This window comes from Lithobates pipiens, unplaced genomic scaffold (genome assembly GCF_037356315.1).
Source record: "Lithobates pipiens isolate NorthernLeopardFrog02 unplaced genomic scaffold, aLitPip1_a1.2 Scaffold_28, whole genome shotgun sequence".
Classification (NCBI taxonomy): domain Eukaryota; kingdom Metazoa; phylum Chordata; class Amphibia; order Anura; family Ranidae; genus Lithobates; species Lithobates pipiens.
Genome location: NW_027507789.1, coordinates 64,450,702 through 64,472,330, shown reverse-complemented (window position 1 = coordinate 64,472,330; position 21,629 = coordinate 64,450,702). Strand labels below are relative to the sequence as shown.

Genomic DNA, 21,629 nt, shown 5'->3' with positions numbered 1-21,629 from the left:
GAGGTGGCCAGGGGCCCGGGCCACCTGGGCATAGGAGGGGGTGACATCTGGGCGGATCCTGACTTCGCTAGAGTCCCGAGAACTGGGGGGCCTCTGCGCCTTAGGGGAGGCAGGCCGCGGCCATGTCCCCGGGGCCCCCCCCACAGCTACCAGGGGTGCTCCAGCATCCCCACTAGGGAGACAGTCCGAGCGCTCCCGAGAGTCCTCCAAAGTGCCCAGGGATGGGGGGGACAGGGATAAGCTGAGGGCCGGGCTCGGGAGAGGAGCTGAGCGTAGCAGGCGGGGGAAGGCCTCTGAACACTGGGTATCCAGCAGGGATGGTGGTGGATCCTCGGCTCGCTCCCCCCAGAGCACAGAGGGGGGGGTGGGGGATGGGGAGTCCTGGGTGGCCTCTCCTGAACAATGTCTGCCCTGCAAAGCATCCTGGGAGAAGGCAGGCTGGGACAGGGGTTGAGCGGTTGCAGGCAGGGGAGAGGGCTGGCGTACCTGGGAGGACGTTGGGCGCCCGATCCGCGCCATCTTGTCACTGCGGCCTAGCGCGAGGAGTGGATCCCTGGCCGGCCCCTCCGGGGCCTCTCGGCAGTCCAGGGCAGGGTCCGAGGGGTGACAGAAGGCTTCCCGCTCCCCCGCGGGCTCCGGGGGGAGCGGGGGCTGATGTGCGGCATTCGTCCGGGGTGCAGAGGGGGCCGGAGGATCCCGTCCATGAGGCTCCGCGCCGTCCGGCGCCATCTTGCTTCCGCCGCCCGGCAAGGCCTCGGGCGGCTGGAAGTAGTTTTTGAAGGCCGCGGAGGGTCCCGGTGGAGGCTGAGGCGTTCCCCGGAGTGAGGAGGAACGAGTGGCCCGCGATCTCCCCATCAGGCGCAGGTAAGTCCCCGATTCAGTGCCTTGTAGCGGCGGGCTGGAGGAGAGCACTCAGAATGTGCGTCCTTCCAGGTCGGCTGCCGGACACGCCCCTGATTATTTTATTATATTTTATTATTGCCTTATTCCTACTCTGGGCCCGCTGGTCACCGGGAAGTTTGTTCCCCGGTACATTTTACGGTCCCGCTTAAAACATAGTTGCATGGCTTTACATATACAAATGGGAGTGTGTGTGGTCTTGCACGTTGTTACTGTATCTGTTGCATATACCTGGTAAAATGTAGTGCATTCTGATATCTGAATCATTTATTTGTGTTCTGATAGGTCTTTTGGCCAACAATTTTACTGAGAATGGTTCAATATATCTGTTAAATGCTAACCATGCCTTGTACATTCATGTTCCTGTTTAACTGTGAATTGCAACACATGGTAAATAAAGGAATTAAAAAAAAAAGCCACTGCAAAAGCCAATCCCCTGAACTGAGATCATCATTGCACATCCATTCCAGATGCTTGTGTGTGACATCACATACATCACATACATCTCATACAAGCATGTGGGCAGGGTGCGAGAGTTGGATTAGCTGGGATGAGTGTGCCAAGACAGGTAGATGGGTCTCATCTCTGCTTCCTTTCACCACTCCACATATCACGCATATCATAGATGAGAAGAGTGTACAGTGGTGGAGCAGATGAGCAGAGGGGGTGTTCAGAAGTGAGACAGACAAGCAAGGGGGGAAAAGGGGTGGGGCAGATGTACAGGGAGGTACAGTGGTGGAAGAGATCAGAAGGGGGTTCAGCAGTGGGACAAATGAGCAGGGGGTTTCAGTGTTGGGCCAGATGAGTAGGGGGGTTCAATGTTTGTCCAGATGAGCAGGAGGGTTTAGTGTTGAAGTAGAAAAACAGGGGGGTAGAGCAGTGGGGCATATGTGAATGAAGGTGTATTTGTGGGGCAGGAGAGCAGGGGGTTACAGTGGTGGGTCAGGAGGGCAGGGAGCTACAGAGGTGAGGCAGATGTGCATGAGGAACATTGGTGGGGCAGATGAGAAAGCGGGTTATAGTGGAGGGGCAGATGAGCAGATGGGTTCAGTGTTAGGACAGATGAGAAGGTGAGACAGAAGAGCAGGAGAAGATGTGCAAGGAGGTACAGTAGTGGGGCCGGTGAGAAAAGGGGTACAATTAATGGGGCAGATGAGCAGGGGGGTTACAGTGGTGGGACAGAAGAGCTAGGGGGTACAGTGGTGGGGTAGATGTGCAGGAGGTACAGGGTTGGGAGGGATGAGAAGATGGTTTAGTGGTGGGACAGAAAAGCAGGGGGGTACAGTGATGGGGCAGATGAGCGGGTGGTGGGGGTTCAGTGTTGGGCCAGATGAGAAGGGGGTTACAGTGGTGGGAAAGATGAGCCGGGCGGGTTCAGTGTTGGGACAGAGGAGAAAGGAGGTACATTGGTGGGACAGATGACCAGGGGGTTACAGCGGTGGAGCAGAGGAGCAGGGGGTACAGAGGTGGGGCAGATGTGCAGAGGAGTAAGGCGGAACATCGGTGGAACACATGAGCAGGGGGTTACAGTGGTGGGGCAGAAGAGCAGGGGGAACAGAGGTGATTCAGTCGTGGGGCAGATGAGAAAGGGGGTTACAGTTGTGGGGCAGATGGGCATTTAAGTTCAGTGCTAGGACAGATGAGAAGATGGTTCAGTGATAGAGCAGATGTGCAGGGAGGTACAGGGGTGGGGCAGATGAGAAAGGGGGAACATTGGTGGGGCAGATATCTCGTAAACAGTACAGGTTTAGGAGATATTCTTTTTACCTACAGGTAAGCCTATAATAAGGCTTACCTGTAGGTAAAAACAATATCTCCTAAACCTGTACGGTTTACGAGATATTCCCCTCGCAATGAGCCGATGACTTCAGTGGCGCATGCGCTCCGGGGATTCTCGGCTGAAAGTCCGGCAGACGGACACTCCCAGCGCTGGAGCCGCGATACCCGGAAGATGTCAGCTCCCTCGGCTTGGACCCAGTGAGATTCCGGCACTTTGTGAAAGTAAAAAATATGACTATACAACCGCTTTAAGTAAAGCCAATTAAATTTTTTCAGTTTATAGACCAAGGATAGGCAACCTTTTGAGCACAGTGTGCCGAAAATGTTTTCAAAGAAATTGAACGTGCCGATTTTATAACAAAAAAATGTCAACTTCCCACTCTTAATCACGAAAATAATTTTTTATAAAGTATATTAAATTAAAATCCTGCACTCACACACCTCAGATCGCTGTCCCCCCTGCTCATCTGCCCCACTACTGTATCCCCCTGCACATCTGCCCCACCACTGTACCTCCCGGCACATCTGCCCCACCACTGTAACCCCCTGCTCATCTGTTCCACCACTATAACCCCCTGCTCATCTGCCCCACCAATGTTCCCCCTTTCTTATCTGCCCCACCACTGTACCTCCCTGCACATCTGTTCCACCACCGTACACTATGCTGTTCAGTCTTACAGATGAACCCTCTTCTCATCTGTCCTAACACTGAACTTATCTGCTCATCTGTCCCACCAATGTAACCCCCTGCACATCTGCCCCACCACTGTATTACCCTGCACATCTGCCTCACCTCTGTACCCCCTGCTCATCTGTCCCACCACTGTAACCCCCCTGCACATCTGCCCCACCACTGTACTAACCTGCACATCTGCCCCATCTCTGTACCCCCCTGCTCATCTGCTCCACCAATGGTCACCCTTTCTCATCTGCCCCACCACTGTACCTCCCTGCACATCTGCACCTCCATACCCCCATGCTATTCAGTCTTACTGCTGTACCATCTTCTCATGTGTTCTAACACTGAACCTATCTGCTCATTGGCCCCACCACTGTACCTCCTGCACATCTGTCCCACCTCTGTTCCCCCTGCTTTTCTGCCCCACCACTGTAACCCCCTGCTCATGTCTTCCACCGATGTACCAACTTTCTCCTCTGCATCCCTCTGCACATCTGCCCCACCTCTGTACCCACCTGCACCTCTGCCCCACTGCTGTAACCCCCTGCTCTTCTGTCCCACCAATGCACCTCCTTTCTCCTCTACCCCGCCACTGTACCCCATGTACATCTGCCACACCTCTGTACCCCCTGCTCTTCTACCCAACCACTGTACCCCCTGCACTTCTGTCCCACCCCTTTCTTTTTCTGCCCCAACACTGAACCCCCCTGCTCATCTTTCCCACAACTGTAACCCCCTTTCCATCTGGCTATACACTGAACCCCCTCGCTCATCTGTCCCACCACTGTACCCTCTGCTCATCTGCCCCATCACTGTACCCCCCTGCTCTTCTGTCCCACCACTGTAACCCCCCTGCTCATCTGCTCCCTCAATGTACCCCTTTTCTCATCTACCCCACCACTGTACTTCCCTGCACATCTGCTCCACCACCATATCCCCATGCTCTTCTGTCTCCTCACTACTTAATCATCTTCTCATCTGTCCTAACATTGAACCCATCTGCTCATCTGCCCCACCACTGTAACCAATGTACCTCCTTCACATCTGCCTCACCTCTGTACCCCCTGCTCCCTGCTCCACCAATACACCTTCTTTCACATCTACCGCACTGCTCTACCCCCCTGCTCATCTGTCCCACCACTGTAACCCCCTGCTCTTCTGTCCCATTGGAAGAACAAATCTCTGCGTGTAACAGCGCGGGATCTTCATTATATATATCTAAGTTCTTCCAATTTGGTGTCAGACAAGTGGATACTACATGATTAGTGGCATCCAATGCAATTTATCTACTGTTGAAGGCTTTTTATTATGTGTGTGTTTGTGCATAATAAATTTATATATTTTTGTAAATTGACTATTGTAAGTTTATACTGTACCACAAGAGTCCATATTGCCTCCACAACTGTCCAAATTTCTTCTGTCCCACTGCTGAACCCCCTTCTCATCTCTTCCACCACTGTACTTCCCTGCACATCTGCCCCACCGCTGTACCCTCCTGCTCTTCTGTCCCACCTCTGAACCCCTCCTGCTCATTTTCCCCACCGCTGTACCCTCCTGATCATCTGCTCCACCGCTGTACCCTCTTCTCATCTATGATATGCATGATATGCAGAGTGGTTAAAGGAAGCAGAGATGAGACACATCTACCTTTCCTGGCACACTCACCCTGCTGATCCACCTCTCGCAATCAGCCCACGTGCATGTATGTGATGTATGTGATGTCACATTCAAGCATATGGAATGGATGTGCAATGATGTGCTCAGGTTAGGGGTATTTTCTGAATGCAGTGGGCCTGTGTGCAGGATCATAAGTTGGCCCCCGCAGCTGAGAAAAAGTGCGGTGCAGCAAAAGTTGGGTGCGATTTTCATTGCGCTGAATACTGGCTGTGGCTTAAAGGGACACAGAGTGCAGGCGTTCAGTAGTAAGTGACACAAAGGACCAGGAATAATTTCAACAAAGTTCCCAGAAGTTCAACAGTAATTCCACAAACTGTCACCTGATTGTGGTTTTCTCAATCACAGTGAAATCCCTTCTTTCTGAGATTGGTAGTGGCAACCAAGCAAGTCATTTTCCTTCAGATGGTGGATGGGGCTAGCAGGACCATGATTGGCTTTAGCAGTGGTCAATGACAGTCTTCCTCCTTCTGGAAACATGGATTCCCCCCCAGCAGAACTAAACCCAATCTCTTCCTCATCACAAAAGCTGATAATCGCAGCTAAAGCAAAGTTAGAGAATCAAACAATGTTTCCCATCTTTTACAATGTGTGGGGGCACAGTGCCTCCCCCTCAGTTTAGGTTCTGCGTGGAGAATTCTGAAACTGGAATGCATTTGTTTCTCACTGACACTTCCTTGTGCTGCTTTGCTGATGGGAAGAGGCTTTGCGTGTCACTTGCAGCACCCGTCCTGGGGGTTGCCTACACCTATTATAGACCATAGTGTTTTAAGTTAGTAATACATACCTTAACTTGTCTGGAACTATAAATTTAAATAAAGCCAACTAAATTTTTCCAGTTTATAGACCATAGATTCAAGTAAAGCCAACTCAATTTTCCAGTTTCTAGACAATAGGTTCAAGTAAAGCCAACTCAATTTTTCCAATTTCTAGACCACAGGTTCAAGTAAAGCCAACTCAATTTTTCCAGTTTATAGACCATAGGTTTAAGTTGTATGTATTCCTAACGTAAACCTATGGTCTATAAACTGAAAATATTAGGTAGGCTTTACTTAAAGCAAAAATAGTACAGTACTTAAAAAGCTGATGCAAATAGTTGCCTCGATTTTTTTTGAGCAGACCCAGCACAATATTTTTTACAGTGCATTAACTTGTCTGGAACCATAGTTTTAAGTGATATTAAAGAGGAAATAAACCCTGATGGGTATTACTTCCTCTTTGTTTCCCTGCAAAGGTAAAGCATAATGGGCTACTATGCATCGCATAGTAGCCCATTATGTGACACTTACCTGCAGGAGAAGCCCGCGATGTCCCCATCTTCCTCGCTAGTAGCGAGTGTCCATTCTTCACCCCTCCTCCTGCCGGGGCCGCGAACTCCGGCTCTGTGACTGAGTCACGTGACATCGCATGGCGTTACTCCTGTGCATTCGTGCGGGAGCCGCCTTTAACGGCATGACCCAAGCTAGAAATGGCACAGCGTGCCCTTTCTAACTCCGGCGCATGTGCAGAAGAAATCGCCATACGGCGATTTACAAATATCTCCTAGATCATGCAGGTCTGGGAGATATTTCACGGCAGGGGACTCAATGCACGTGGCCGATGGTCACGATGACCGCCGGCCATCTGTGATCGTGGGCACGAGAGCCAGAACGTAAGATCTGTGTGTGTGTAAACACAGATCCCTGTTCTGACAGGGGAGGAGAGACAGATCCTCTAGTCAGTCCCATCCCCCCACAGTTAGAAACACATATGAGGGAACACATTTAACCCCTTTATTGCCCACTAGTGTTAACCCCTTCCCTACCAGTGACATTTACACAGTAATCAATGCATTTTTATAACACTGGTCGCTGTATAAATGTCAATGGTCCCCAAAAAGTGTCCGATCTGTCCTCTGCAATGTCACAGTCCCGCTAAAATTCAAAGATCACCGCCATTACTAGTAAAAAAAATGAAAAATTATAAAAAGTCCATAAATCTATCCCATTGTTTCTAGGTGCTATAACTTTTGTGTAAATGATAGTGTTTTATTCCTGCGCTACCACTGGTGATCTATCAAATGTCAGGGGCTGCTGCTACTACCGGAATGGATCACACCGTATCCACTTAATATGAAACTAAAGATATGTTGGTATTGCGCTGTCCCTATATTAAATAACCCTCCGAGGGTGATAAGTATAACGCCTAATTACGGTACATAAATCAATAGTGTAATATAAAAATATATATCTATAAATGTCTACTGAATAGTATCAAAAAGTGCAAAGTGCTACATTAAATAAAATAAAATAAACACACCACAAAGGTGATAGAATCCAAATAAATGAAAATCAAGTGAACAAAGGTAAGTAACTAAAAACAGTCTCTTAGAAAATTACTATTTTGATAAAGTGCAGAAAAAAAAAAAAAAAAGTAAACGCACTACAGAGTCAATTGAAAACCTCCACAGAAACACAACTGCTTCAATTGAGTGCAAAGCCACTAAACAGTGAATTGATCATAAAGTGCCAAGTGCGTCTTATAAATGTGCAAATAAGTAAACACTCTCCAGAGGTGATATAAGTGAACCACCCCAATAATAAACAAATGATATACAAGAAAATAAGAGAGTATACCTAGACCAAAAAGAGGGTACCCTCTCCTGATCACATAGGAATAAACTTTAGAATAAACAAAAAAAAAAAAAAAAAAAAAAAATATATATATATATATATATATATATATATATATATATATATATATAATAGTAAACGCACTACAGAGCCGGCTGCAACATATGTTATATCAGAATGAATCCGGCCTCTATAGATTAAATATACATATTGAAATCCATCAAAAATAAAAAGATATAAATATTCAAGTCCATAAATAAACAACAGTCTCCTTTAAGTGCAAGTGCTTTGTGCAAACTTGTGCAAATTCAACTGAGGTGCGGATCTCCCAGTGCTTAATCCCGCTGTGATCACACTTTAGAGGGCAGTGGCCCCTTACCTATAGCAAGGAGGGATTCGCATAGAGGTATATAGATTTCTTTATATGTCTTCTCTCCTGGTAAATTCGGTCACCTTCTCCTTTGAATTTTATTCTTATTGCTCCAGAGGACCCAATAGATTAATAGAGAGGGAATACCATAGTGTAGTATCTTTCCCCTGATGAAGTCACGTGATGTGATGTCATGCGTAGGGACGGGAAGGAAGCTGACTGTGGATGCACTTGCTGCTGATTGCTAGAAAAAGGCTTTTTTTCTATCTATTAATGTGTGAGTACCCTGTGTATGTACATTTTTAATAAATGCTATCTGTGAGATACTACACTATGGTATTCCCTCTCTATTAATCTATTGGGTCCTCTGGAGCAATAAGAATAAAATTCAAAGGAGAAGGTGACCGAATTTACCAGGAGAGAAGACATATAAAGAAATCTATATACCTCTATGCGAATCCCTCCTTGCTATAGGTAAGGGGCCACTGCCCACTAAAGTGTGATCACAGCGGGATTAAGCACTGGGAGATCCGCACCTCAGTTGAATTTGCACAAGTTTGCACAAAGCACTTGCACTCAAAGGAGACTGTTGTTTATTTATGGACTTGAATATTTATATCTTTTTATTTTTGATGGATTTCAATATGTATATTTAATCTATAGAGGCCGGATTCATTCTGATATAACATATGTTGCAGCCGGCTCTGTAGTGCGTTTACTATTATATACATATATATATATATATATATTTTTTTTTGTTTATTCTAAAGTTTATTCCTATGTGATCAGGAGAGGGTACCCTCTTTTTGGTCTAGGTATACTCTCTTATTTTCTTGTATATCATTTGTTTATTATTAGGGTGGTTCACTTATATCACCTCTGGAGAGTGTTTACTTATTTGCACATTTATAAGACGCACTTGGCACTTTATGATCAATTCACTGTTTAGTGGCTTTGCACTCAATTGAAGCAGTTGTGTTTCTGTGGAGGTTTTCAATTGACTCTGTAGTGCGTTTACTTTTTTTTTTTTTTTTTTCTGCACTTTATCAAAATAGTAATTTTCTAAGAGACTGTTTTTAGTTACTTACCTTTGTTCACTTGATTTTCATTTATTTGGATTCTATCCCCTTTGTGGTGTGTTTATTTTATTTTATTTAATGTAGCACTTTGCACTTTTTGATACTATTCAGTAGACATTTATAGATATATATTTTTATATTACACTATTGATTTATGTAATTAGGCATTATACTTATCACCCTCGGAGGGTTATTTAATATAGGGACAGCGCAATACCAACATATCTTTAGTTTTATAACTTTTGTGCAAACTAATAAATATAAACTTATTGCGATTTTTATTACCAAAAATATTTAGAAGAATACATATTGGCCTAAACTGATGAAGAAATGTGTATATATATATATATATATATATATATATATATATATATATATATATATATATATATATATTATAGCAAAAAGTAAAAAAAAAATGTATTTTAAATTGTCGCTCTTTTTTTGTTTATAGCGCAAAACAAAAGAGCAGAGGTGATCAAATACCACCAAAAGAAAGCTCTATTTTTGGGAGAAAGAGGATGTCAATTTTTTTTGGGTACAGCATTTTATGACCGTGCAATTGTCAGTTAAAGCGACACAGTGCCGTATCGCTAAAAATCCTTCCGGGGCTAATGCCCTGTACACACGGTGGGACATTCCGATGACAAAATTTTGGCCCAAACTTGTCTTGCATACACACGGTCGGACAAAGTTGTCGGAAAATCCGATCGTCAGATCGAGGTGACATAAAACGCGTACGACGGAACTATAAAGAGGCCAGTAGCCAATAGCTTTCGTCTCGTAATTTATTCTGAGCATGCGTGGCACTTTGTGCGTCGGAATTGTCTACACATCGGAATTTAAACTATCAGATTTTGTTGTCGAAAATTTTTAGATCTCAAACTTTGTGTGTCGGAAAGTCCGACAGAAAAAGTCAGATGGAGCCCACACACGATCGGAATTTCTGACAACACAATCAGAATCACAATAAGTGATTAACTTATTTTTCTTGTAACTTACTCAATTTTATTTTTCCAAATGTTTTTGGTATATGTTTGAAGGTTTTTATATAATAATAATAATAATAATAATACAATAACATGTTTTTGTTTTTTCTTAAATGCCTCTTTCTCAGCTAACAAATCAAACTGAAACACGAACATACAGTATATTTGTAAAGAACATAGAACACAGAATGTAGTAACTTTTTTTAAGCCTTTTACATAAAAAAGAAAGTAATTTGCACTTTAACCACTTCAGCCCCGAAAGATTTTCCCCCTTAATGACCAGGCCATTTTTTGCGATACGGCACTGCTTTGCTTTAATTGACAATTGCGCAGTCGTGCAACGTTGTACGCAAACAAAACGTACGTCCTTTTTTCCCCACAAATAGAGCTTTCTTTTGGTGGTAGGCCGATATACATTCTTCTACATTATTTTGCAAAAAAAATAAAAAAATAAAAAAAATCGCAATAAGCATATAGTGATTGGTTAGCGCAAAAGTTATAGCATCTTCAAAATAGGGGATAGATTTATGGCATTTTAATTATTACATTGCGGTGGACAAATCGGATACTTTTGACACTTTTTTGGGGCCATTGACATTTATACAGCGGTCAGTGCTATAAATAGCCACTGATTACTGTATAAATGTCACTGGTACGGAAGAGGTTAACACTAGGGGCAATCAAGGGGTTAACTGTGTTCCCTATGTGTGTTCTAACTGTGGGGGGAATTTGGCTGACTAGAGGAGGAGAGAGATCGTTGTTCCTACTTAGTAGGAACACACGATCTCTCTCAACTCCCCTGACACCTCGTTCTGGCTCTGTCAGGATCGATCGCAGGTGCCCGGCAGACATCACGGCCACCGGGCACGTGCATCGGCTCCTCAGTGACGTGGTGCGTGCACCCCCTATACCCCTTAAAGTAGCCATCGTACAGCTACGGCAATTTGCGCAGGGGAGCCATTCTGCACCTTCAAACAGCAGGCCGTCGGAAAGAGGTTAATATATATATATTGAAGTTATTGCACATTAAAGGGGCTCTCCCGCCGCAATGTGTTTTTTTTTTAAAGTCAGCTGTAGCTGCTGACTTTTAATAAGGACACTTACCTGTCTAGCGAGCCCGCGATGTAGGCCCCCCGAGGCCGATCTGTCCATCGGAACGGCTGCCGGAGCCGCTATCTTAACGAAGGGAAGCAGGCAGTGGAGTCTTGTGGCTTCACTGCCTGTTTCATACTGCGCATTCGCGAGTCGCGCAACGCTTTGTGAATGGCCCCGTTGTCTTCTGGGACACACATATGTCCCAGAAGGCAACGGGGCCGCTCGCCGAAGATGAGGAAGCGCAGCGGAATAGGAAGAGGCAGATTAGGAACATTGCCTAGCAACAGGAGTTTCTGGTAAGTTAAAAAAAACAAAAAACGTTCATGCCGGTTTCGTTTCAGATATTATAGTTGATGAAACCCCGCCCACTTTGGACCCCATGTTATTAAATTTCAAAAACAATTATACCATATGTTTGTGCTGAGTTTGTGCTTCAATAACTGGTATTGATATAGTGTAAATCATGAGCCAGGGCATTGGTGCCCAAATAAATGTCCTATGACATGCTATCCTGTTCTCCTACACACAGAATGAACAGCCCATAATTATTCTTCTGATACAAAATGAGAGTGCTATGTGAAAAAAAAAAACACTATACCAATATGCTTGTTTTTGCTGCACAATTTTACAGCATATTTGTTTTTGAAATGTAACATAGTACACAGTGGGCGGCGCTTTAGGTTACATAATCTAAAGTTGAATGTCCAATATCTCAAAAACCAAACAAACAGAAAGTTTGTTTTTGTGGTACAAATCAGCACAAACAAATGGTAGTCAAGATCAAGGGGTCAGGCTCAAAGACCAGTTGCTATAGCAGTGGAAGCTTACACAGGAACCAGCAGGATGGGAACACAGGCAGATCACCCTGGTAAATGTCACAGGCTCACTTGAGGTGTGGACTCTAATGCCGCGTACACATGACCGGACTTTCCAGCAGACTAGGTCCGACGGACTTTCGGCGGAGTTCCGACGTACTTTCGGCGGAGTTCCGACGGACTTTCGGCGGAGTTCCGACGGACTTTCGGCGGAGTTCCGACGGACTTTCCGAACTAATGGACTTGGCCACACATGAACGGACTAAGTCCGTTTGAAAGTCCGTTCGTTTCCCTTGCATGGTCCGTCGGACTAGCACACAGACTAACGGTTTTTCTGATTTTTAGTCCGTCGGAATTGAGTCAGTCGGATAGATTTGAAACATGTTCTATTTCTAGGTCCGTCTGATTTTTTTTCCCGAAAAACGATCCGACTAGCCCCCGCACAATCGGATTGTCCGACGGACTAATGCCTTCGGACTTAGTCTGCCGGAAAGTCCGGTCGTGTGTACACAGCATAAGTACTAACTGGTGTTCAACCAGAGTTCCTTATGGTAAAGATGGATTTTGCTGCATGTTAGCACCAGGCAGCGATCCTCAGGATCGCCCCACCAGAAGGTGAGCAAGCCAGAGTCCATTAGCAGATAGGGATCAAAAAGAAATGTAGTCGAGGAGCAAGTCAAATGTCTGTAAGGAATAGTATCAAAGATACAGACATCAGTAGGAGAGACAAAAGTGAGAGGTTGTTCTGGGAAGCTCAGTAGATTGCTTTAAAAAAAGGCCTGGATTTTTTTCTAAATATACATAATATAATATAACTGGGTACTAACATTTATAGCTAAAGTTGATACACGGAAAATCCGATTGCCTCTCAGGGGATCAGGAAGGAATTTTTCCCCTGCTGCAGCAAATTGGAGCATGCTTTGCTGGGGTTTTTTGCCTTCCTCTGAATCAACTGGGGGGGGGGGAAGGATTGTGTATATGGGATTGTATTTATTTATTTTTTGGTTAAACTAGATTAGCCTTTCTCAACCCTTTCAACACAGAGGAACCCTTGAAATATCTTTCTGGTCTCAGGGAACCCCTACTTAATATAATAATATCTACAACTCACGATACATTAGTGTGATGGTCAGTGGGAAGAATGCTCCTTACACTTCTGGTCATGGTGAAGATTTACCCCCTTACAGATATCTAAAAAGATCAATGGTAGGCTGTGACGGCGATGAAGGAGGAGCTTGGGGATACAGTTTCTGAACTGCAGCATAAGGTGGATGAGGCCCTGAGCCAATATTCAGCCTCGGCTACAGTCCCGAACTTTGAACACCTCTCCTCGCTTAGGAGAGAATTGCATCTTCATGTCTCTGAAACCACTATGATTGGCATAAAATCTAGCAGACAGGAGTACTTTGAACATGGGGACAAGAATAGCAGATTACTGGCACTATTAGCACAACAGGTTAGACCCCTTGTGGTTATTTCTGAAATCCTCACGACTGGCGGAGCTATGGCTACCACACAGGAGGATATCCTAACTGAATTCACTGCATTCTATACCACACTGTACGTTTCCTCATTGCCAGAAAATTTTGATCCTGCACCTATGGTTTCTATGCTGGACACTCTGGCATTGGGATGGCTCTCTGACAATGAAAGGAACCTCCTAGTCTCTGAAATAACCTCAGAGGAAATTACACTTGACATACAGTCCTTCCCGGCAGGTAAAGCCCCGGGGCCAGATGGCCTGCCCCTGGAAATCTATAGAACCCACATTGAATTGCTTGCCCCTAGATTGGCAAAGCTGTTCCAAATCTGTTTACAAACAGGTTCTCTACCTCCATGAGAGAAACCCATATCATTCTTATCCCAAAGCCGAAAAAGGACCTGAAGTTGTGCGCCTCCTACAGGCCAATCACACTTTTTAATTGCAATTTAAAGATTCTTACTAAATTACTGGCCACTAGACTAAACAAAACTATAAAATCCCTCGTTGACTCTGATCAAATGGGCTTTATGCCAGGTAGGTCCATGGACATTAATGTACGCAGATTACTTGCTAATATTCATGCCCCACACACCAACCAGGATACCAGAACTATTGCCACCCTGGATATTGAGAAGGCATTTGATACGGTGGAGTGGGTGTATCTATGGGAGGTGTTGCGAAGAATAGGATTCCCATTAAAATTAATTGATTGGATACGTATGTTATACACTGGCCCCTTGGCATGCATTAGCCTAAATGGATCATTGTCTGCTCCGTTGGGAAATGGGTGGGGGACATCCCGGAGCTGGATGATGATGACTGGAGGGAGATTTGGGACTTTCCCTTCTCCCCTCTAGTCTCAGCAAGGGATAAACTGGTCCAGTACAAAATTTTGCACAGAGCTCATTACACACCCCACAGGCTTCATAGGATATTAGCGGCATACTCTCCATTGTGTTGGCATTGCTCACACTAGCCCGGAGAGTTTTTTCACATTTTTTGGAGATGCCCAGCAATCCAGCATTACTGGCAAGAGGTTATTCATGTCATTGCAAAGGTCATCAAGACCCATGTTCCTTATGATCCTAAATACTGTCTGCTGGGGTTGGTTGAAGAAATGTCAGTGATTAGAATGCGTGATTAGAGCGCGAAAAGTACTTATATCCCTACTACTGTATTACGCCTGTAAAGGCATCATGATGACCTGGAAACAATCATCCCACCCCCCCCCCCCCGTTATAAATGATAAATGCCAGCTTGCCCTTATACAAGGCCACCTACTCGAACAGGGGCTGCCCACAAAAGTTTCATAAAGTGTGGACATGTTTGCTAGATGATGACACCACAGCTAGTGAAGATGTAAGAAAGACCTAGAGTAGAAGTATACTTCAAGTAAATGAGCCCAGATATTTTTCTATTCTAGTATCCTGCTAACACCAGTTTGAGCACAGATCCCCCTGAACTGGTACCTCTCCCCACATTGGGGTAATAGTTTAGTAGTATATGTTATGTTGTACATAGAATTCAAGTTACGGTATGTAATTCAAGTTACGGTATGCCCCCGGTACTGCGGGGGCTAGTGTTGTTTTGAATAGAAATGAACGCAATAAAAAAGATTTTTCAAAAAAAAAAGATCAATGGTATCAGTGAGAACTGAGATCTGAGAGGAAGAAAATGCTGATTGCTCAAGGAACCCATAGCAACCTCTGGAGGAACCCAAAAGTTCCACGGAACCCTGGTTGAGAAACCCTGAACTAGATGGACTTTGTCTTTTTTCACCTGACTAACTATGTAACCAGTGGCGGAACTACCGCCATAGCAACACATGCGGGCGCTATGGGGCCCGCAGTCAAGTGGGACCCGGTTAGGACAGGTGGCGCGGCTGCGTGGGTGATAGCGGGCGGCCCGCGGCTCTGCGGGTGGTCCGTGGGCTCCGCGGGCGGCTCCGTGGGCGAGAGCGGGCAGCTCCGCAGGTGACCCACGGCTCCGCGGGGGGTTCGCAGCTCCGCAGGGGGTCCGCGGACAAGAGCGGGCGGCTCCGCGGGTGAGAGCGGGTGGTCCGCGGGCGAGAGCGGGCGGCTCTGCGGGTGAGAGAGTGGGCATGAGTGGGCTGGCCAATCAGGGAGCTGACGGGTGGGGGACCATAGAGATGACATCATCTCTCACTGCCCGGCGCCCGCCCTGCATCACTGCAGTGCAGTTTCCCCCTCACTGTGCAGGCAGCCAGGAAGCAGAGAGATGACATTAACTCTCTGCTGCCTGACTATCTGCTGCCTGACTCTGTGACACAGCAGGAAAGTGACAGAGCAAGTGACAATCCATAATTTGTGGCAGGCGACGTGGCAAGTGACAACCGGGACATGGCAAGTGACAATCTGTAATTTGTGTCAGGTGACGTGGCAAGTGACAATCCATAATGCCATAATGTGTGGCAGGTGACATGGCAAGTGGCAACCTGGGACATGGCAAGTGACAATCCGTAATGTGTGGCAGGTAACGTGGCAAGTGAAAATCCGTGACGTGGCAAGTGACAATCCGTAACGTGTGGCAGGTGACGTGGCAAGTGAAAATCTGTGACGTGGCAAGTGACAATCCGTAATGTGTGGCAGGTGACGTGGCAAGTAACAATCCATAATGTGTGGCAAGTGACAACCTGGGCAGGTGATGTGGTAAGTGACAATCCGTAATATGTGGCAGGTGACGTGGCAAGTGAAAATCCATGACATGGCAAGTGACAATCCGTAACATGTGGCAAGTGAAAATCCGTGACGTGGCAAGTGACAATCCGTAATGTGTGGCAGGTGATGTGGCAAGTGACAATCCATAATGTGTGGCAGGTGACGTGGGAAGTGACAACGTGGCAAGTGAAAATCCGTGACGTGGCAAGTGACAATCCGTAATGTGTGGCAGGTGACGTGGCAAGTAACAATCCATAATGTGTGGCAAGTGACAACCTGGGACATGGCAAGTGACAATCCGTAATGTGTGGCAGGTGATGTGGTAAGTGACAACCTGGATGTGGCAAGTGACAATCTGTAATATGTGGCAGGTGACGTGGCAAGTGAAAATCCATGACATGGCAAGTGACAATCCGTAACATGTGGCAAGTGAAAATCCGTGACGTGGCAAGTGACAATCCGTAATGTGTGGCAGGTGACGTGGCAAGTGACAATCCGTAATGTGTGGCAGGTGACGTGGCAAGTGACAATCCATAATGTGTGGCAGGTGACGTGGCAAGTGACAACCTGGGACATGGCAAGTGACAATCCGTAATGTGTGGCAGGTGATGTGGTAAGTGACAACCTGGATGTGGCAAGTGACAATCCGTAATATGCGGCAGGTGACGTGGCAAGTGAAAATCCGTGACATGGCAAGTAACAATCCGTAATGTGTGGCAGGTGACGTGGCAAGTGACAATCCGTAATGTGTGGCAGGTGATGTGGCAAGTGACAACCCGGGATGTGGCAAGTGACAATCCATAATGTGTGGCAAGTGACAATCTAGGACGTGGCAAGTGACAATCCGTAATGTGTGGCAGGTGACGTGGCAAGTGACAATCCATAATGTGTGGCAGGTGACGTGGGAAGTGACAACGTGGCAAGTGAAAATCCGTGACGTGGCAAGTGACAATCCGTAATGTGTGGCAGGTGACGTGGCAAGTAACAATCCATAATGTGTGGCAAGTGACAACCTGGGACATGGCAAGTGACAATCCGTAATGTGTGGCAGGTGATGTGGTAAGTGACAACCTGGATGTGGCAAGTGACAATCTGTAATATGTGGCAGGTGACGTGGCAAGTGAAAATCCATGACATGGCAAGTGACAATCCGTAACATGTGGCAAGTGAAAATCCGTGACGTGGCAAGTGACAATCCGTAATGTGTGGCAGGTGACGTGGCAAGTGACAATCCGTAATGTGTGGCAGGTGACGTGGCAAGTGACAATCCATAATGTGTGGCAGGTGACGTGGCAAGTGACAACCTGGGACATGGCAAGTGACAATCCGTAATGTGTGGCAGGTGATGTGGCAAGTGACAATCCGTAATATGCGGCAGGTGACGTGGCAAGTGAAAATCCGTGACATGGCAAGTAACAATCCGTAATGTGTGGCAGGTGACGTGGCAAGTGACAATCCGTAATGTGTGGCAGGTGACGTGGCAAGTGACAACCCGGGATGTGGCAAGTGACAATCCATAATGTGTGGCGAGTGGCAATCTAGGACGTGGCAAGTGACAATCTGTAATGTGTGGCAAGTGGCAATCTAGGACGTGGCAAGGTACAATCCGTAATGTGTGACAATCCGGGACGTGGCAAGTGGATAATCCGCAACATGTGGCAGGTGACATTCTGCAACGTGTGACAATCTGCACCTGGTGGCAGGCGACGTGGTAAGTGGACAATCCGCAACGTGTGGCAGGTGATGTGACAAGTGACAATCCTTAATGTGTGGGAAGTGACAATCCAGGACATGGCAAGTGACAATCCATAATGCGTGGCAAGTGACGTGGCAAGTAACAATCTGGGATGTGGCAAGAGGACAATCCGCAACATGTGGCAGGTGACATTCTGCAACGTGTGACAATCTGCACCTGGTAGCAGGCGACGTGGCAAGTGGACAATCCGAAACGTGTGGCAGGTGATGTGACAAGTGACAATCCTTAATGTGTGGGAAGTGACAATCCAGGACGTGGCAAGTGACAATCCATAATGCGTGGCAAGTGACATGGCAAGTAACAATCTGGGATGTGGCAAGAGGACAATCCGCAACATGTGGCAGGTGACATTCTGCAACGTGTGACAAGTTAAAATCTGCATCTGGTGGCAGGCGATGATGACAAGTGACACGCTCAGGGATCCCACTGATTATGCATTATGGTGAGTTGAACTATTTTGTTTTATATAACAAAACAGAAATTGGTTAGAAGGCATGGAGGTCAGCAATGTGTTCCCTTCAGGGGCTGCATACAGTATACTGCATACTTTGTTGTTAAAAATTAATATAAGCCGTTGCCTGGGTACTTTGCCACATGGATGTGGTAGTCTGTTGTTCAATGGCATTAGTTAATTATTTTTTTTTGGGGGGGGGGGCCCATACAACATTTTTGGATGAAAGGTTTAGCACTAGGAAACACTTTTTGAAAGATAAAAAGTGCATTTTATATACAAATGTATAGATCAGATCAATATGAGGGACAAATGAGGTGGAAAGGAGGACAGCGGGACATTGGTCCAAATCAGGGACAGTCCCTCAAAATCAGGGACAGTTGGGAGCTATGCTTAAATCAGGAAGCTCCTGGGAGGAGCAAAGAGTTCAAGGTTCAAGGCAAATAACATTCACAGCACGATCATTCAAGGAATTGTCCAGGTGGCTCAGCAAGTCATTGCCAGACAGGTATAATTGTTTTTAAAATGTAATACCATGTGGTGCAAAGTGGGATAGGTTTCATCAACTATAATGTGCAATATCTCCGAAACCAAACCAGCACATGCGTTCATTTTTGCAGCACAGATGCAGTGCAAACTAATGCTATCTTTGTTTTTACATTTTAATAACATTGGATGCAAATTGGGCAGGGCTTGACATCATGTAATCTAAAATTGAATATGCAATGACTTCAAAAGCAAATGGCCGAAACATAAATTTTTGTGGCACAAAACAGTTTTTAAGCTTAGTGGAAAAGAAGTATTCCTGCGCCACGTCAGGGAAATAGAGGGAGATAGGGTACTGCTGCACACACTGAAAGGGAAATATCTGAACCCCGGGGAATAATGAATAAGAAAGGTAGTGGTGCGCTGTACACAAGGAGGATATATCTATTGATAAAAGCAGTATATAAAATTCGCAATGGGGGGATATCCAGTAAACAATACAGGTCTGGGTATGTCTATGTGACTAGTTTAACCACTTTCAGACTGGACCAATTTGCTGGTCAAAGACCAGACCACTTTTTGCGATTCGGTACTGCGTCGCTTTAACTGACAATTGCGCGGTCGTGCGACGTGGCTCCCAAACAAAATTGACGTCCTTTTTTTCCCACAAATAGAGCTTTCTTTTGGTGGTATTTGATCACCCCTGCGGTTTTTATTTTTTGCGCTATAAACAAAAATAGAGCGACAATTTTGAAAAAAACTCATTATTTTTTACTTTTTGTTATAATAAATATCCCCCAAAAATATATAAAAAAACATTTTTTTCCCTCAGTTTAGGCCGATACGTATTCTTCTACATATTTTTGGTAAAAAAAATCGCAATAAGCGATTATTGATTGGTTCGCGTAAAAGTTATAGCATTTACAAAATAGGGATAGTTTAGCATATAGCATTTTTATTAATAATTTTTTATTATTATTTTTTTTACTAGTAATGGCGGCGATCAGCGATTTTTATTGTGACTGCGACATTGTGGGGGACCCATCTGACATTTTTGACACATTTTTGGGACCATTGTCATTTATACAGTAATCACTGCTATATAAATGCAGTGATTCCTGTGTAAATGACACTGGCAGTGAAGGGGTTAACCAGTGGGTGGCAGTGTAGGGGTTAAGTGTTCCTAGGGGTGTGTTACTAACTGTGGGGGGGTTGGGCTTTCATTTAGTGAACACTGATCTCTGCTCCAATCACATGGAGCAGAGATCAGCGTCACTAGTTGCTAGGCAGAATGGAGAAATGCTGTTTACTTGGCATTTCCTCCATTCGGCCGCTCCGTGAGACGATCGCGGGGATGCCCGCGGCGATCGAGTCCGCGGGTCCCGCGACCGGACTCACGGGGGTCCCGACCAGCGCGGGAGCGGCGCGCTCCCGATGGCAGGGCGGCATTGAATATTGGACGTACCTGTACGCCAATATGCCTGCCCGTGCCATTCTGTCGACGTACATCGCCGTGCGCTGGTCAGGAAGTGGTTAAACAGCAACACTCATTTCTACTAATAGTCCACAACATAAATACATAAAATAGTGAAAATTCATATAAAATCCAAAATGCAACGTGTTGCGATCCTGTAGTCGCATAAAAGTGCAAATATTCCAATGTGCCGCTGTGGCTGATAAAACAATAATGTTCGTTGCTATTAGTGTAAAATCTACAACATAAAACCGTGAAATAATAAAAACAAGAAAAAAGAAGAAAAAACACAATATAACATTCAAAAGTGCAGCGTGTTGCGATCCTAAAATCGCATAAAGTGCAGGTGTTCTGCTGTGGTGCACATAGGCAAACCTTCAAACATAAATAATAATTAAGTGACAAAATATAAGTGTATCAGACAAAAAGTCAGTTTTCAGTGCAAAGTGCTGCGATTATTCTCAAAATCGCATAGGATGTGACTTCTTCAACAAGATATACGATGTGGAGCTGTTGCAATGGGAAGGGCAGTGGTGCTAGTGGAAGGGGATGTGGCCTTGGTGGTCCCGTATATACCAGTAATGGATGTCCCCTTACCTTACCGCTGTAAGGTAACAGCGTATATATAGAGAGCTTTTTGGGATCCTTTAGCGGAATTTTCCCTTTAATGTGGGGTGCCCAGGTCCTGACCAGTGATATGGTCCCTTTAAGGGGGTTTCCTCTGTGGTATTGCAGTCAGGGTTCCTCAGTGGTATGGCATATACATGGGTTTAAGCAGAGATGGAGGAAGAATACTCCATAGTGTAAAATGCTTCAACAGGTTTATTGTTATTAAAACAGTTTAAAAATACTCACAAACAAACAGTCTATACAAGCAGTGTATAAACGAGCTGCGGGCTCGGTCTACGTCACTTCCTGGTTGCTGTGTCCCGACGCGTGTTCGTCCAACGCGTCCACAGCAAACGGATGCATGTTTCACAAATATCTGCTCCCCACAATTTCAGTCAAATGAAAAGATAATTTTTTGAAGTAAATGTAAGTCAATTAGAATATGGAAATGCACATGCCTTAAACGTTTTGTCTAGATTACTTAATATTATACATTATTATTGTAAATGTAAGGCTGCGTACACACGCGGGGACTGTTCGCTCAACTTTGTTCGTCAAACAGTTTCAGCGGACAGTCCGCTCAAAATTAGCATGGACGGACTTGGCCACACACGACGAACGAACAGTCCGCTGAAACCGTGCGCGATGACGTGAACGGCACGTACGACGGGACTAGAAAACGGCGTCCTATACACTGCAA

The 21,629-nt window shown here is 45.5% G+C and overlaps 1 protein-coding gene across 3 annotated transcripts in view; it reads left to right on the top strand.

The window, feature by feature from the left end:
- Nucleotides 1-21,629, top strand: part of SLC16A5 (solute carrier family 16 member 5) — a 163,753-nt gene that overhangs the window by 39,215 nt on the left and 102,909 nt on the right. The window contains exon 1 of one of the 3 annotated variants that reach the window (XM_077459325.1): nucleotides 18,223-18,351. The exons of the other annotated variants lie outside the window; for them this stretch is intronic. Within the exon in view, the coding sequence (XP_077315451.1) occupies nucleotides 18,305-18,351 (47 nt within the window). The 5' untranslated portion in view covers nucleotides 18,223-18,304. Of the gene's footprint in view, nucleotides 1-18,222; nucleotides 18,352-21,629 lie in introns of those variants that run through there. 3 annotated transcript variants of the gene reach the window in all.